A 19,115-nucleotide genomic window follows, 5' to 3' on the forward strand; every position below is an offset into this window, starting at 1 on the left:
TTTAACAAAATCATGGAACGGCTGAGGTGCCCCTGAGGAGAAGTTTGGGAACTGAAGCGGTGTTCATCTAGCCATCCAACTAGATATCAGTAACTTTTTAGAAAATAGAAGAAATTACTCTATATATATATATATATATATATATATATATATATATATATATATATATATATATATATATATATATATATATATATATATATATATAAAATAAAATTAAATAAAAAAAAAAGAGGCAAACAAGAGGTGCCCCCATGTGTGTAGTCCTGTAGGGTGTGATGTTGTCATTTGCATGTTTGACTGGAGGATTCTGGGTATTGATTTTTTTTTCTTTTTTTTTACCCCCCCCCCCCTCAGAGCACGGAGTACTACCTGTATGAGATTCCTCTGTTTATCGTCATGGGAGCCTTCGGTGAGAGAGAGAGAGAGAGAGGGAGCGTCTTATTGTGGAAACCCAAACCTTGCTCTTTTACATCTTAACGGACTGGTTCTGTTTCTGGTTTTCTCATGCCGGGCCCATGTCTCTTTCCCCCCCGCAGGTGGATTGCTGGGAGCACTGTTCAACGTCCTGAACTACTGGCTCACCATCCTCAGGATCAGGTGTGCCTGTGTGCGTGTGCCTGTGTGCGTGTGTGTGCCTGTGTGTGTGTGTGTGTGCGTACTTCTGTGCGCATGTGTGCCTGTGTGTGTGTGTGTGTGTGTGTGCGTACCTCTGCCTGTGTGTGTGCACGTAAGTGAGGCCTGTTTGGTTTTTACTGTGTCACGCCTGTCTGAAACTTAGGCATCTTAACACTTGAAATTAAATAATTAAATAAATATATCCCGAGACTGTGGGGCTGACCTTGAAACTGCCCCACACTGGTTTGATGCAAATGAAAGTTGTCCCACAACAAAATCATTAGCTGAGCCACCATGCCCCCCCCCCCCATCCCCAGGTATATCCACCGGCCCTGCCTGCAGGTGATCGAGGCCATACTGGTTGCTGCCGTGACGGCCACTGTGTTCTTCACTATGATCTACTTCTCCAACGACTGCCAGCCCCTGGGGGAGGATCAGCTGGAGGAATACCCCTTGCAGGTAAGGCAGCTGGAGGTGGGCTCTCTGTGATTTCATTGGCTGAACAGCTGAGAGGGTGTGTATCCTGTCCTCAGGCCTGAACCTCCACTTATCCCTCTCACAGCTGTTCTGTGCTGATGGCGAGTACAATTCCATGGCCACGATCGTCTTCAACACCCCGGAGAGGAGTGTCCGCAGCCTGTTCCACAGCCCCGCAGGTCCGTGGAGTTTCCAGCACGTGTTTCAGGGCAGGATGGGTCGTGACCTGAAGCCGGATTGGTCGCCCCTGTTGTGCCCTTCTTCTGGAAGAGATTATAATTACAGTCCGTTGTCCATCTTTAGAATGAACACCTGTGTTTGATATTGGTGACAGGCTGGCTAGGTCCGGGGCAGCTGTTTGAACAGTCAGACTCGTCTGCCACCTCTGTCGTGTCGTAGGTTTGTTTACGGGCCGCTTCTGGCTGATTGTTTTCCCAGACAGACAGCTAAACCCATACACACAATCCTCCTCAATTATTCAAGGCTTCCCTCATTTGGGATGGGGGGACTGTCACCCTGCCTGGGGAGAACAGGAGCGCTTCTCAAGTGCCCTGACGAATGCCACCGTAGGCAAGTTCGAACGGCACTAAACTGTGTTCATCCATGCCCTCTAGTGGATGAAAGACATACCAAAGTAACATGGCTTGGTCTTGATCGGCTCCAAATTGCACTTTACACCAGGTAGAAAAATGGAAATGATCATATGAAAAATGCCATTCATCATGAAATAATTTCTGTACACCTGTATCCTCATTACAAGGGTGAATCAAGTAAAACTAGCTGGTTTCGCTAGATTAGCGTTCTTGGGGATCAACTACATGATCAACATTTTAGCAAAAACGTGGGAAACACTGACTTAGGTGATGAATTCCACCACCACCACCCCCCCCCCCCCCCCGGCAGGTTCCTACAATCCCGTGACCCTGGGAATCTTCACCATCACCTACTTCTTCCTGGCCTGCTGGACATACGGCCTGACTGTGTCCGCCGGGGTCTTCATCCCCTCGCTGCTCATCGGCGCCGCCTGGGGGCGGCTCTTTGGCATTTTGCTGGCCTCCATTACGCCGCACAATTCCATACAGGTACATCAGGACGGGTCGCCGTTCCTGGGGAAGCGCCGTATAGCCGGTGAGGCGGCGTGGTCCGCTGGCGGAGGAGGGGCCGTCACGATAGCAGAACTCTTCCCTCAGCAGAGAGAAACCTCACAGTGGCGACGTTTTCCACTGACCTTGATTTTTTTGCACATTTTGAAGAAGCAAAACTGAAAATCCGTTAATGGGTACGATTATATTTCAGGAGGACAAGCCCTCAAACGCTTTCAGTTTGATTGAAGTGGTTTTTGTGGCGATTCGCAAAACTGAAATGGAAGCCGATTTTGCGAACTTGTTGCTGTGTAGGACACGATGACTTGGTTCTAGAGCTCGTATCTCATGAAAAGCTCAATCCATGTTGAGGCACGGAATCATAAATTGCAGGTGTTGTTTCCATGATGTTACTTAATGGAAACACCCTTTATGCAATTTCACTTTGTCAACAAATTTGCTTGTTTGTGCAGAACTTTAATGGAAACGCTGCAGGTTTTGATATATTAAGGAAATTGAACGGGGTCTTTAGAAGTCAGAGGGCCTCCTTCAACACCCGCTTTAGATTGATTTCCTCTTTGTTGTCCAATCAGATTTACTCTTTAAGCAGTCACGTGACTCTTTGAAGGTGCCCTATTGGTTAGTGCTGTATCGATTTCCTGGGCCGCCCAGCGTCATGTCGGCATAGATGTAGTTTAACATAATGTTTGTTGGAAGTAAAGCCCCCTCGAAGTTTTTGAATGAGCATGTTTTATGATTTGTGGCGTTTCGTTTGACAGACCTTGGCCGACCCTGGGAAGTACGCTCTGATTGGAGCCGCCGCCCAGCTTGGTGAGTGTCCGTCCGCGGTCAGCCTGCTTTTCAGAGCTCGTCTAGAGGTGCATGGAGGCACATGAGGCTTCGGGTTTGCGTCTGTTTACGAAGGTCTTTGCCAGGTGGGATCGTGAGGATGACCCTCAGCCTGACTGTCATCATGGTGGAAGCCACCGGAAATGTCACCTACGGCCTACCCATAATGCTGGTTCTGATGACGGCGAAGATCGTGGGCGATTATTTCGTGGAGGTCAGTGTTGACGTTTCGGGTTGGAGCGGGTTGGTCCATTTGGCATTATGTGTGAGCCTGTCAGTGAGTGATGAGCTCATCGCCTTTCAGACCGTGCAGAACTTGGAATCGGGCCAGTCGTGTTTCGTTAACTGCTCCGGTCTCATGTTTGCTTTTGGTGTGGGTGGTGCAGCTAGCCACCAGTCTGACGCCATCTTTTTTTCATCTGTCCTTCCAGTGACTGATTTTGAGAACCCTTCCGTTGTTTTTGCACAGCTGTCTAACTTAAGGTGGCACATCATGCTGTGACAGCTCGTTTCGCTTCTCTGTTCCTCAATGTGCCAGCAAATCTGCTTAGAGGAAGTAAAACTTCAAGGGGTGGCAGCTTGTGAATGTTGTGCAGATGTGATCCTAAGCTCTTCTGAGTGACTCGAATTTTCCCACAGGGGCTATACGACATCCACATCAAGCTGCAGAGTGTGCCCTTCCTGCACTGGGATGCCCCAGCCACCTCCCACTCCCTGACTGCCAGGTATATTGCCCCCTACAGGATTTTCCCTGCTAATGCTTCAATGAGCCCAGTACACGCCTTTAGCAAGACATTGGTGCTTCATTCTCACTGTATATTCAGGTTTGGTGTGTCTGTCCATTCAGGGAGGTTATGAGCTCTCCAGTAACCTGCTTCAACCTGGTGGAGAAAGTGGGCACTATTGTGGATGTGCTCAGCAACACCTCGACCAATCACAACGGGTTCCCTGTAGTCTCCGGGTTGAGTGATGGCTGTGAGGTATGTCCCTCCCACTAGGGGTGATTTTGTTTTCCTGGAGATTTGTCACATGATGTACTTTGGGGCTTTGCTAATCTGAATTTTGTGCTCTTAGCCAGGGAAAATCTGTGGCTTAATCCTGCGTTCCCAGCTTATCGTGCTCCTGAAACACAAGGTGAGTGTGACCTAAGGTTCCTGCAGAGGTCAGCTGAATAAGGAGCATGTCTGTCCACACTAACACCTATCAGGGTGCTTGGTGTATATGCATGCCTGTGAATGACAGTGCGATTGACCAATGAGGGGTCTGTTTACTGCGTACACGGTTGCGAATGTCAGTGCAGCAAGCCAATGAGAAGTGTGCTCATCCACGTTGTGACCGGTGTACTCTTTTCAACCAGGTGTTTGTGGAACGGGCTCGTTCTCGTCTCAATCTGCGCAAACTGCAGCTGAAGGACTTCCGGGATGCCTACCCTCGCTTCCCTCCGATCCAGTCCATCCATGTGTCCCAAGACGAGAGGGAGTGCATGATGGACCTGACGGAGTTCATGAATCCCACCCCCTACACTGTCACGCAGGTACTAGTCTCAGTCTCAGCCTTGGTCTTGGTCCTTGAGAACCAGAGACACATTTGACTAAACAGTCATGTTCTGCGACTGTGTTCTTCTGCCTCTTTTTCAGGAGACGTCGCTTCCTCGTGTCTTCAAGCTGTTCAGGGCCCTTGGTCTGCGGCACCTCATTGTGGTGGACAGTGACAACCAGGTGCGTCTGCCTTGCGAGGTCCTCAGGCCTTCGTCATCTCCAGCACATATCTCCATTCTCATTGTAAAATTCGAAAATTACTGCATCGGTTTTCAGCCAGTGGCCGTTGGGCATCCATCTAGATCAAGGTTATCACCCTGGTTTCCTGTGCTACTCCCACCCCTCCCTCATAACATAACCAGCTATCTATGCCCTGTTCTACGTACCAATCATGTTCCCGGTGCCCAGGTGGTGGGACTGGTGACGCGGAAGGACCTGGCCCGTTACCACCTGGGCAAAGACGGCCTGGAGGAGCTGCAGCTGGCACAGACGTGATGCGTGGAAGGCGACTGCCGCGCTGCTCACCAGGCCAACCCCCCCTGCCCCCAGTCAGCCCCCGCCAGAACCCGCACCGGTCGTGCATTTCAGCAAAGTCCGGAACCCGGGATGCCAATGACTGACTTTCTGGTTTCGTTCACCGAGGGTTGGTTGTGATGGGGGAGGGGATCGATTCCATGTGTATTTTGCGACTTTTTGTTGCCCCCTCCCAGTTTGCACATAAAATAATTTATCCGTTATGTTTTTAAAGCACTTCAGAGAGAGAGTGAGTGTGTGTGTGTGTGTGTGTGTGTGTTGGTCTATGTGATTTAGAGGGACAATTTACCTGACATCTCACCAGCACTACAAGGACATTTTGAATTATAAGGACCAAGTCATGGTCCCCGTAATTCAGAGACTGTTTCTACGTTCCTTATGTTGTAATTAACATATTCTCTAATTTTCTTTAAAAGTCCTTATAAATCCCTCAACCTGATTTTGAGTGTATCCGAGTGTATAGAACTGCGCGTGCTGTAGGCTGGTTGCAGTACTACACTTCGATACACATTTTCGATACACTAACTGAAATTCGCGCTCTCGCTCGTGATTGGCTGGTTTACCGCGCATGTCTGTTCCTACTCCGACCACATGGCTAATTTGCATACCGCGTTCAGCATTCACGCAGGCCACTGGACATAGAATATAGAACGCTTCAGATTTGTTATTGAATGCGCCACGTTTTGCGTCCAAGAAGGATCGTGGAAGAAGGGAAGATTATTTTGGATATTTCGTTCGACCGAACTGGCACGAACAAGCATCTTTGTCAGGTAAGAAAACATACTGGGGCAGTGGGGCGAATGTTTATGTAGTTTGGTATGATACTGGCCATTCCATCTAAGTTAACGTTAAAGTTGATTATATTCATGCAATCGTTGCACTAGGTATGTGAATTAAGTAATAAAAATAACTTAAGTAATGGCTTCAATAAAAAAAAAACCGATGATAGTTCCATGTGCGTTTTAATTAAACTTAATGGACTTTTATGTAGTTTGAAATGCAGTATTAAAAGCTATCGTATGTAGCCAGTAGGCTTTAATTTAGCCACTGGCCTACACGCAGTTTTTGCTAGCGTGCAGGCTGCTCTCCGCTGGCCATACTCAGGCCATGACTTCTCAGCGTATCGCTGGGCTTTAATATTGTAATTAAACTGTGCTTAGGTGTAGTTATTACAGTTTTTTTGCTGTTGATAATTCTTAACAAATTTTAGTAATATATTTAATCGGTATATTCGCTCAATCTGTAGCGCACTTTAGTGACTTAAGTATCTGGTATATGTATATTTCTTTCTATGTATGTTACAGCGAACTTTTTTTAAACATATTTGGTCAAGGTTTAGGCAAACCATGTTCGATATCACTAGATAATGAGTAGTTCCTGAAAACATTACCTTTATATATAACCCCATCTTCTGTATAAGCTTCTACAAAAAAATACCGATTTATATATACATATAGGTGTATTTCTGGCAGCGTGCTATAGACATGTCAACCAGTTTGTTATTTTCAGTCAGAGGTGCTTAACTACTGTTTGACTTATGTACAAGTGTCTGGCACACTGTCCTTTCTGTGTGCAATAAAAAGTTTACCAATGTCAAAATATAAACAGCAAAAAGTACGTATTTTGCAGTTGTGAGCACTACTAACTACCATGCCAACTTTGCCAAGTTACAGTTTATACTGTGATGTTGGATCTTATTCCAACATGCAGTCATTATTTGACCTGATTGGATCATAACAGTGGTAATCTGTACAGTTTTTTGTTGGTAATTCAGAAAGGTCTGCATCAGAAAATAGAAAATGCCCCGGAAAAGATGCTTGAATCCTAAAGATGAGGCCAAATTTCATGTCACTAAAGGGACAGATAAAGCAGGACTGGATGTTAAATACATCAATCCTATTAAAGGTGAGTGAAATCCTTTGTGTGGCTGATCATGATTACAACTCTTATTACTGTGCCTTACTCATTTTGTTTTTTGTTTTTTTAAATAGGCCGTGGTGTCTTCAGTACTGTATCATTTGAAAAAGGAGAATTTCTATTGGAATATAGAGGTGAACTAATAAGCAAGCAGGAATGTGAGAGCAGACAAAGGCTTTACCATGACAGTCTTAGAGTCTTCATGTTTGAGTTCCGTTTTAATGGAAAACTATGGTGGTATGTATCAGAGCAAAGTAATGGACATATTTTCAAATTATATTCTGTATTACTTTAAGTGTTGTATATTTTCTGAAGCCTTATTAAATGTGGTGACCTAAATCTGTCTCTTGTTTACTTCGAATACTTACTTAGAACACTGTGCACTGTTCAGTCATAAAGTAAAGTATTATATGCTTGTAGCATTGATGCAGCAAAGGAGGATGGGTCACTTGGAAGACTGGTAAATGATAACCATATTAATCCTAATGCAACAATGAAGAACCTAAAGGTGGATGGGAAACCCTATCTGTGCTTGTTCACTTTGAAGAGCATAAGTCCAGGAGAGGAAATCACCTATAATTATGGTGATTCGGATTGGCCATGGAGATGCACGGTATGTCAAAGTTTAAATTTTGACTTTTAAAAATGACTGTTTCTTAATCCAAATGGAATAAACATAACCGGCTAATTGAATTACAACTCACTGCTGAAATTTTATTACAGTTGAACCTACTGGGGCTTTTAAACTGATTGACAGGTCTGTAAACTGGAGGAACTTAAAGGGGCAAGCCCCCCAAAAAACAAAAAAGGATATACTTTAGGGGGGGCTTTATTTATATTAGCTTTATTTATGTTTGCTTTCAAAGTTTAGTTTTGTAGTTCAGCACTATTTTCCATTTGTTTCATGCAATGGATGAACATTTTGTTTCTTTGCAAAGTCTGCGTTTAAGAACTATTTGTGGGAGTTTTGAGACTTTTGAGTTTAAAGCCGCAACAGAGTGCTTGCTGTTTGGAGTTTAGTGTCTGGAATCTAGGTAATGTGAAACATAATATTTGAATAATATCCTACATTCCAGTAAAATACCTTCTAAAGAGGTAAATCTGAAATGTCAGATTTGGGATTACTGTAACTATTTTATTTCAGTCTACTTCAATCCTGAAAGTACTGGAAGACTTTGAGTAATAACTGTACAGTTTGGTGTCAAGTTTGACTTTTATAGATTTGTCTGCAGTTGGGATAGGGTTAGATGAAGAACTGGTGTTTGAATGTTGAGTTCAATTTTTCCTATATATTTCTTATATTGTTAGATTTGATTATTTCATTTGTCTATGGTGTTGTTTAAGCTTAGAATGTAGTTTTGGTTTTGTGGTTCAGCATTAGTTTCTATTTGTTTCATCCAATGGAAAACAAAGCAAAATTATTCTTGGTCTTCTGCTCATGTTTTCAAGTACAACTTTCTGAGAAACAAAATCTTCATCCAGTTGAGACTCATTCTTTAATTATATATGTGTATGTATCCTAAAAATGTAAATCTAATGTCCAAACCTCTCCTCAGTGGCATCTTAGCCATTCCATTTTTTAAATTAAATTTCAGCACCAGCTCACTTAATTAATTAATTAATTAATTAATTAGTTGAATTCGTTTAAATGGTTGTCAACGTATTGATTTGCCTTTTGAGGTGTACCGGTGATTAAGTCAAGAAATACATGGGTGTATTGGATGTTTGCTGCAAATACTTGGGTGGATTCAGGAGAGGTTTTGAAATGGTTAAGCTAACATGCTTTGAGAGACATCATAGTTTTACACCAGAAGGAAGATTAAACATAATTTTCTTAGACTGCCTAAGACTTTTGTGCAGTACTGTACCCTAAATATATTGCAGTTGTTTTACACAGAGTCTTTATGCCTAATCCTGATTTTTTTTTAGTTATATTGTTCTGCACTTTCTGTTGTAGACGGCCACAGAATGCAACCAAAATGAAGCCGCAAGTCATTCAGGGCTTGGTCTGGTCAGCAGTGTTGAAAAGGTAAATTGCAGTTAATCCAGTGCTTAATAACACCGTTGATCAGTGTGGAAACTCAGTTTGGACAGCCTTATGTGTAATAAAATAATGTTCATCACTTTACAACTTGATCTATATCAATGTGATATGGTGCCTGCTGTTTTTGACATGCTCCAGTTGATGATATTTTATGGGAACACAAGTAAGGGCCTTATGTGTGTGTATATTAAGGTGTCATCTAGAATGTGTTATATGAAGCCCATGTGGATTATAGGGACTTGCTTGTCCACTCTCACCTTTCAGAAAAACCTCTTGGTACCGAAGGTCCTTACTAACAGGTGTTCTGATAAGCCATGTTACTGTAAACACACACACACACACACACTAGATGTGGTGTTGAGTATGGTGTGAACCAGGATGTTATGTGAGGCCCTGGTGATTTATGGGGACCTACTTCTCCTGTGTGTTTCAACATCTATACCTTCTAAAGAGGTAAATCTGAAATGTCAGCTTTGGGATTACTGTAACTATTTCATTTCAGTCTACTTCAATCCTAAAAGTTTTGGAAGACTTTGAGTAATAACTGTGCAGTTTGGTGTCAAGTTTGGCTTTTATAAATTTGTCTGCAGTTGGGATAGGGTTAGATAAAAAATTGGTGTTTGAATGTTGAGTTCAATTTTTCCAATATATTTCTTATATTGTTAGACTTGATTATTTCATTTGTGTATGGTGTTGTTTAAGCTTAGAATGTAGTTTTGGTTTTGTGGTTCAGCATTAGTTTCTATTTGTTTCATCCAATGGAAAACAAAGCAAAATTATTCTTGGTCTTCTGCTCATGTTTTCAAGTACAACTTTCTGAGAAACAAAATCTTCATCCAGTTGAGACTCATTCTTTAATTATATATGTGTATGTATCCTAAAAATGTAAATCTAATGTCCAAACCTCTCCTCAGTGGCATCTTAGCCATTCCATTTTTTAAATTAAATTTCAGCACCAGTTCACTTACTTACTTAATTAATTAATTAATTAGTTGAATTCATTTAGATGGTTGTCAAAGTATTGATTTGCCTTTTGTGGTGTACCGGTGATTAAGTCAAGAAATACATGTGTGTATTGGATGTTTGTTGCAAAAACTTGGGTCGATTCAGGAGAGGTTTTGAAATGGTTAAGCTAACATGCTTTGAGAGGAATCATAGTTTTACACCAGAAGGAAGATTAAACATAATTTTCTTAGACTGCCTAAGACTTTTGTGCAGTACTGTACCCTAAATATATTGCAGTTGTTTTACAGAGTCTTTATGCCTAATCCTGATTTTTTTTTGTTATATTGTTCTGCACTTTCTGTTGTAGACGGCCACAGAATGCAACCAAAATGAAGCCGCAAGTCATTCAGGGCCTGGTCTGGTCAATAGTGTTGAAAAGGTAATTTACAGTTAATCCAGACTTTTGTGCAGTACTGTACCCTAAATATGTCTCAAAATGACCTGTGTAGTATTTAAGTATAAAACATTTTCCTTACAAAAAGTATAACTTTCAACTTTTCCAAACAGGAAGCACCTTCTGAGACACAATCCAGTTTGGGAGAGGCCTTGTTAAACAGTCCTTTGAAAGAGCCTGGTGCATTTTCAGCAGGGCTTTCAGAGGTAATTGCAATTGCAGTTGTTTTACACAGAGTCTTTATGCCTAATCCTGATTTTTTTTTTTAGTTATATTGTTCTGCACTTTCTGTTGTAGACGGCCACAGAATGCAACCAAAATGAAGCCGCAAGTCATTCAGGGCTTGGTCTGGTCAGCAGTGTTGAAAAGGTAAATTGCAGTTAATCCAGTGCTTAATAACACCGTTGATCAGTGTGGAAACTCAGTTTGGACAGCCTTATGTGTAATAAAATAATGTTCATCACTTTACAACTTGATCTATATCAATGTGATATGGTGCCTGCTGTTTTTGACATGCTCCAGTTGATGATATTTTATGGGAACACAAGTAAGGGCCTTATGTGTGTGTATATTAAGGTGTCATCTAGAATGTGTTATATGAAGCCCATGTGGATTATAGGGACTTGCTTGTCCACTCTCACCTTTCAGAAAAACCTCTTGGTACCGAAGGTCCTTACTAACAGGTGTTCTGATAAGCCATGTTACTGTAAACACACACACACACACACACTAGATGTGGTGTTGAGTATGGTGTGAACCAGGATGTTATGTGAGGCCCTGGTGATTTATGGGGACCTACTTCTCCTGTGTGTTTCAACATCTATACCTTCTAAAGAGGTAAATCTGAAATGTCAGCTTTGGGATTACTGTAACTATTTCATTTCAGTCTACTTCAATCCTAAAAGTTTTGGAAGACTTTGAGTAATAACTGTGCAGTTTGGTGTCAAGTTTGGCTTTTATAAATTTGTCTGCAGTTGGGATAGGGTTAGATAAAAAATTGGTGTTTGAATGTTGAGTTCAATTTTTCCAATATATTTCTTATATTGTTAGACTTGATTATTTCATTTGTGTATGGTGTTGTTTAAGCTTAGAATGTAGTTTTGGTTTTGTGGTTCAGCATTAGTTTCTATTTGTTTCATCCAATGGAAAACAAAGCAAAATTATTCTTGGTCTTCTGCTCATGTTTTCAAGTACAACTTTCTGAGAAACAAAATCTTCATCCAGTTGAGACTCATTCTTTAATTATATATGTGTATGTATCCTAAAAATGTAAATCTAATGTCCAAACCTCTCCTCAGTGGCATCTTAGCCATTCCATTTTTTAAATTAAATTTCAGCACCAGTTCACTTACTTACTTAATTAATTAATTAATTAGTTGAATTCATTTAGATGGTTGTCAAAGTATTGATTTGCCTTTTGTGGTGTACCGGTGATTAAGTCAAGAAATACATGTGTGTATTGGATGTTTGTTGCAAAAACTTGGGTCGATTCAGGAGAGGTTTTGAAATGGTTAAGCTAACATGCTTTGAGAGGAATCATAGTTTTACACCAGAAGGAAGATTAAACATAATTTTCTTAGACTGCCTAAGACTTTTGTGCAGTACTGTACCCTAAATATATATCAAAATTACCTGTGTAGTACTTAAGTGTAAAACATTTTCCTTAAAGTATAAATTTCAACTTTTCCAAACAGGAAGCACCTTCTGAGACACAATCCAGTTTGGGAGAGGCCTTGTCAAACAGTCCTTTGAGAGATCCTGGTGCATTTTCAGCAGGGCTTTCAGAGGTAATTGCAATTGCAGTTGTTTTACACAGAGTCTTTATGCCTAATCCTGATTTTTTTTAGTTATATTGTTCTGCACTTTCTGTTGTAGACGGCCACAGAATGCAAACAAAATGAAGCCGCAAGTCATTCAGGGCTTGGTCTGGTCAGCAGTGTTGAAAAGGTAATTTGCAGTTAATCCAGTGCTTAATAACACTGTTGATCAGTGTGGAAACTCAGTTTGGACAGCCTTATGTGTAATAAAATAATGTTCATCACTTTACAACTTGATCTATATCAATGTGATATGGTGCCTGCTGTTTTTGACATGCTCCAGTTGATGATATTTTATGGGAACACAAGTAAGGGCCTTATGTGTGTGTATATTAAGGTGTCATCTAGAATGTGTTATATGAAGCCCATGTGGATTATAGGGACTTGCTTGTCCACTCTCACCTTTCAGAAAAACCTCTTGGTACCGAAGGTCCTTACTAACAGGTGTTCTGATAAGCCATGTTACTGTAAACACACACACACACACACACTAGATGTGGTGTTGAGTATGGTGTGAACCAGGATGTTATGTGAGGCCCTGGTGATTTATGGGGACCTACTTCTCCTGTGTGTTTCAACATCTATACCTTCTAAAAAGGTAAATCTGAAATGTCAGCTTTGAGATTACTGTAACTACAGTATGGTAATAAATGAAATAAATTAATAGTATTGAAGTACTTGATGAATTTGTAAATAGTCATTAAATAGTGTAAAAGAAACTTTATAAAAATTTGCAGTACATTTATAAGATCACCAAACCACCACCATTCCCCCCATGTCATGGTCCAATTGTTTCACTGTAGACATTATCATAAGCGAAGAAGCTAGACATCACCCAACCCTATAATGTACAGTGAATTATGAATGCAGCAATATCACCGTTTTTTCCCAGTTATGTTTTCTCTTTGTTGATTTGCTTAGGGTATTCAGGTTAACTATTGAGCCTGCCGACACTATGTTTATTCTTTGTTGCAGATGACCACTGAGAAGACTCCAACACTGTGTCCAGAAAAGGTAAACTCGTGATGCAAAAACTTATGGAAAGATTTTATTTACTCGTAACTTTTTTAAACCCTAACCTAATACAAAATTTCAAAGACTTCTAGTTTAAGGCTAACCCTCCAGAAATGTGAAAATGGAAACACGTATGAATTAACCCATGGACATTTTTTTAAAATCAATTTACGATTAAGTAAGACACAGTATGGTTATTTAAAAGAGACTTTTGATGCTGGCCTTATTGAGATCTAACAGCTTGTAAAAGTTTTGAAATACAATTCCATTTTCAGCAGAATATTTAAAAATCGTATCATAAATAAATATAAATATCACTTCACAGATATTTATAGTACTCTGTATCATTTGTTATCATTCACAGTACAATTAATTGGTTTAATATTGAATTTTTTTATTTTTTTTACAGTGCCAAAAACATCAACTGGTATGCGCAACAGTATCCTGCCTGGACAAATGTCTGGAGTGCACAGGATCTGTATCTGCATTTAAATGGCTTGGATATAAATGCACAGGTAGGGAATTTTATCAAACAGTGCAAAGAACAATGGCAGGAAAAGTTTATAAGTCTTGCATGTTTTGTTTTATGTGTTTATTACAAACCTTGAACCCAAGCAGATTAAAATGTTGGAAAATATTTTGTAATTCCCCAACAGACATTTTAGTGGTACTGTGGTGAGAAACTTTAAAAGATTTGCAGTTCTACATGTTTTATGTTTTGTTATAGCGTGTTCTGGGATCTGGCATAAATCTTGCTTCAAACAATTTATAGATAATCAACTCAAATGCTCATCTAGGGTGAGTAAATACGTGGTAAACACTTTCTGCTGTATGCTTTTTATATAATATAATATAATACATAATATAATATATAATGTGTGTGTTTTAAAAATATTTTATAGTTAAATAGTGCCTTCCATCACTTGTAAAAACTATCTCTATCACTGTTTTAGCAGGTATCGGATTCTTGTCGTTCTGAGGATGAGCTGTTTACAGACAAACAAGATTTAAAAGACAACGCATCAGATGAAGATAGGCTCACTGAATGTGATATGTTATCAGGGACTGATGAGGATTATGTACCAAATTCCGAGTCGGAAAGTGATAATGGTTCAGACATAAGCATCCAGCTTCCTAAGGAAGTTCCAGCTGATTTTGCTGTATCATCAGATGCTGCGGCAACATTGAATGCTGAAGATCCATCTCAGGAAATACCTGAGGTTGAGAAAGATGTACCAGTACCAGCATCTCTGACAATGATTAGTAAAAATTATTGTTTTCTTTGTGGTAAACCACAATCAAAAATAGCTCGGCACTTGAAAACACACAAGACACACTCTGAAATTGAACATGCGTTTTCATTCCCTGCACACTCAAAAGAGCGCAGATTATTATTAGAAAAACTGAGAAATAAAGGAAATTATCAACATAATAGTGATGTTTTAATGAACACAACTGGATCACTCAAAGTGAGGAGGAAACCAAGGACTGGAACCAAGGAAATAACTGGAAAATTCATTCACTGCATGTACTGCAAAGGCATGTTTGTGCGGAAGGAGCTTTGGAGACATGTTCGCAGATGTCATTGTAAGCCACAAGCAAAGGATGAGAACCCTGGTAGAACCAAAGTACTTGGTTTGGCGACACATGCAGAGTCTGCATACTCTCAGCAAATCTCAAGTGGAGTGTGGAAGCTGCTGGCTTCCATGAAACAAGATGAGATTGCTTCGACTGTGCGAAATGATTTTTGTATCATTCAGCTTGCCCAGTCTCTCTATAACAAACATGGCCATGACCCTACAAAATATGAATATGTAAGACAGAAACTCAGAGAAGTTGGTCGTTTTTTGTTGATTCTACGAAAAGAATCGTCAATACACAGCATGGAGGAATCTGTTAAGCCAGCTAATTTTTATAGAGTTGTTCAAGCTGTTAAGAAAGTTTCGGGATATGATGAAGAGAAACACTGCTACCACACACCCAGCCTAGCTTTAAAATTAGGACATACATTGCAGAAAATAAGTGATATAATTCATTGTAGGGCCCTCATAGCAGAGGATGGTGAACTAGTAAAGTCCACTGAAATGTTCAAAAAGTTGTACTCTTGCAAGTGGTCTGAGCTGGTGTCACACACTGCACTGAACACATTAAATAATGCTAAGTACAACAAGCCTTTGACATTGCCCTTTACGGAAGATGTTAAACTTCTTCACAGACACCTTCAAAAATCTGCAAATGACGCCATTTGCAGCTTGAAAGAGGCAGCAACTCCTCAGAGCTATGCTGAACTTGCAAAGGTTACCCTTTCACAAATAATTGTTTTCAATAGAAGACGTTCTGGAGAAGTCTCCAAAATGCGAATCCAGAGTTTTCACGAGAGAGACCAAACAGACCTCCATGAAGACATTGCTATGGGATTATCAGAGACTGAACAGAAGCTCTGCAACTATTTCAGCCGGATTGAGTTTGTGGGTAAAAGAGGCAGGAAAGTTGCTGTTCTACTTACACCAATCATGGTGGATGCCTTGTCACTATTGGTCAGTAAGAGACCTGAATGCGGTGTCTGTGATACAAATGTATTCTTGTTTGCAAGACCTAAATCACTGAGCTATTACAGAGGGCAGGACTGTTTACGCATCCATGCAAGTCGGTGTGGAGCAAAAAATCCTGAGCACCTCAGGTCGACCCAACTCCGAAAACATGTGGCTACACTGTCTCAAGTGCTCAATTTAAAAAACAATGAACTGGACCAACTCGCGGACTTCCTTGGTCATGACCTCCGTGTTCATCGCGATTTCTACAGGTTACCTGTTCCCACCACGCAACTGGCTAAAATTTCCAAACTACTTTTGACAATGGAAAAAGGGCAACTTTCCAGTGTGCAAGGGAAATCGCTTGATGAAATCGAAATTGATGGTTAGTATTAAAAATGCTACAATTTTAAAGAGAAAAAAACACACACATTCATATCTCTTTAATAATATTTTCCAGGTGAAATTGAAGTAAGTGACTCTGAAGTTGATGACAAAGATGAAAGTGAAGCTGAGGACAGTGTGTCTGCAATAACACAGTCTGGCATCACTGAACCTATGGTTGATGCATCAGATTGTGATCGTATGACTGCTGTGCCTGAATCAGAAATGGATGACCATGTGTTTTGTGCCTCTGCGGATATTGGTAAGTTTTCCTAGAAAATGTTTAAATTTTACTTAACCTTTAAGGCCACGTATCATTAGAAATGATCTATGGCACAGTCAGTCATGACTTTAATAATACACAAACTTCCAATATCATATATAACATTTTTTATTCATTTACACTCAAGAATGGAAGTATGTGAAGCATTGTATTTAGTAACTATCCAACTATATTTTAACAACAATATCATTAACAGCATAGTTTTGTAGGAAACACTGGTGTAAAATTCCTTGCAAGTGTGATGAGCAGCTGAAGGAAAACTTCTTGACATGACATCAGTATACTGTGGCATGACCATAGGAAGAAGCATGAACACCCCTCCTCGGGTCATGCCGGACCATCCCAGTTGGGTCTAGACTTATTTCAAAACACAAGTTTCCTTTTGTATACATTTCTATTGCTTTTGATTTGGATTATTGTCTGGTGGCATCTATAAAATCAACAGATCAATAATCTGACCCTGTTTAAAATCCATTGTATGTAATTTACATATAAATATAATTATGAATTTATTATTTCCTCAACAAGCATCCATACCTGGATTTTGCATTTTATAGCCATGCTTTAGGCCAAAATTTTCAGCCTTTGTATCCATTGGTCACAAAACACTCTCCCAGAAACATTGTAGAACATGTAGGTGGTTTTTTGCAAGCTTGAAACATGCAGCAGTGCAAGTGTCACACTAAGCAGCCCAGAGGCCTGTTTTAGTGGTTAGCTAGGTAATTTTAAGCTTAGTCTGACAAACGAGTAATAAGGAGACAGTGTAGTGTGTGACTAAAATAATCAGATCAAACCTCGTTTTAAAATTGAGGTGTATGGAAAATTATGAGTTTGAATTTTATTTTGGAATTATATATTTTGCTTTTTGCAGGCATGGATTTGGTATCATCTACCAACATTAATGAGAGACCTACCATCCCTGAGGGTAAAAAATAAACTGCACCACACGCATGCGGCAAGAAACTAAAAAACCGGACATGCAGTTTAAGTCTCACATATCCACACATCTGCTCAGTTTATAATTTATATACGTTGTGAAATTTCACAAGAGGCCTTTTTTTAGTTGATAGTTCCAACCTAAAACTAACAGGCAGCCAATACAAAGAAGCCAAGATAGAAGTAATGTGCTCACATTTACGAGTCCTAGCCTAGCTGCTGCACTCGGACAAGCTGCAAGTCAGATAAAACAGATATATTCACTCCAAAGTGCAGCGAGTTACAGTAATCAAGCTTAGATGATACAAAGACATTAATGACTATTTCATAGTCATTAAAACAATTGAGAGTTAATCTTATTGGGCATTTTTAACTGGAAAAAAGTCCAAGTGGTCAGTTGCCCACAAATGCTGATACAGTACAGTTTAGTATAAATTCTTTATCTAGGATGATGCTATATGATATGTAGCATAGAGTAACAGGGTATACAGGTTTGTATTACTATAATAATGAGCTCCATATGTAGTAAGCACCTGGTGATGTTTAACACCATTCCTCACAGCCGCATGGCTGTTAGCTGTGCAATCACCATGTTTTCCAAATCAACTGAAACCTAGTAAATTCATTCATTCATCTAGTAAAGAACCAGAAATAATTTTGTGACTATTAAACAAGATGTTTTCAGGGGGTGATGCTGTTAAATTATGTTGATGGTCATTATCCACACTTGACTGAATTGTTCTGTTTAGTTATGACATTAGTTTAGTATATTAGTAGTAAAAGTATGATTTTTGTAACCTTTTTTGTATCTCTTTTAGGAAGTAATGCCAGTAAGGGCATTGATGTTTCAAAGAAGAAGAAGAAAGCATGGTCCAAAGCAGAGATTGCTGCTGTGATGAAGCATTTTAAAAATCATGTAACAAGAGGAAAGCTGGCAACTAAAAATGAATGCCTCCAGTGTAAACTGGCTGAGCATCCAGTTTTAGATGATAGAACAACTCAAAATATTAGAGACTTTGTTAGGAACAGGGGTATAACATTGAAAAGGCAGTCAGAGAAAAAATTATAGATTATATGGGGACTTAATGCTAACAGCAATCGATGTAGTGTTTAATTTGGCATCCTGTCAGCAATTTTACTGTACTGTAAGCATAATATAACATTTTGGTGATGTTTCCATCACTAACATTTTTTGGGGTATTAGTGATCTTTTGGGTACTGCCATGGTCATTAAGAGCTTTTTATTTTTAGGGACTACATTTCTGAGTGTTTTGTCAGCATTAACACAATGCTAACGTCCTTCAAGGGCTTATTCTGCCTTCAATAGGAAAGGAACTTATTTTTTAGGCTGTAAATTCTTAAAACTTCACAGTAAATTGCATTGTTGTACTGCCTTAGTCATTAAGAGCTTTCAATTTTTTTGGTACTACATTTCTGATTTAAAGGGTTTTCAAGCAGAGCAGAGCTTTTTTGTTAATGGTTTTAACTAAATTTTGTAATTCTGTACTTTTTTGTTAGAACATTCATATATTTGTTCTCTTGAAGGACTAGAGATCATTTAAAACATATTATGCCTTGTATAGGAAAGGAACTTATTTTTTTAGGCTGTAAATTTCTTAATACTCCATAGTAAATTGCATTGTTGTACTGCCTTAGTCATTAAGAGCTTTTCATTTTTCGGTACTACATATC

The 19,115-nt window shown here is 39.8% G+C and overlaps 1 protein-coding gene across 1 annotated transcript; it reads left to right on the forward strand.

Annotated features, from left to right (window-relative positions):
* The first annotated feature begins 6,858 nt into the window (after positions 1 to 6,858).
* On the forward strand, positions 6,859 to 16,843 carry LOC125728307 (uncharacterized). Its single transcript, XM_049005296.1, has 13 exons — positions 6,859 to 7,003; positions 7,090 to 7,252; positions 7,436 to 7,628; positions 8,973 to 9,044; positions 10,372 to 10,443; positions 10,572 to 10,664; positions 12,334 to 12,405; positions 13,251 to 13,289; positions 13,699 to 13,804; positions 14,017 to 14,087; positions 14,246 to 15,326; positions 16,281 to 16,466; positions 16,788 to 16,843. Exons 1-13 carry the CDS (start codon positions 6,898 to 6,900, stop codon positions 16,841 to 16,843), a joined length of 2,310 nt encoding a protein of 769 aa, XP_048861253.1. The 5' UTR covers positions 6,859 to 6,897.
* Positions 16,844 to 19,115: the final 2,272 nt, after the last annotated feature.

Source organism: Brienomyrus brachyistius, unplaced genomic scaffold (assembly GCF_023856365.1).
Source record: "Brienomyrus brachyistius isolate T26 unplaced genomic scaffold, BBRACH_0.4 scaffold221, whole genome shotgun sequence".
In the NCBI taxonomy this organism is placed as follows: domain Eukaryota; kingdom Metazoa; phylum Chordata; class Actinopteri; order Osteoglossiformes; family Mormyridae; genus Brienomyrus; species Brienomyrus brachyistius.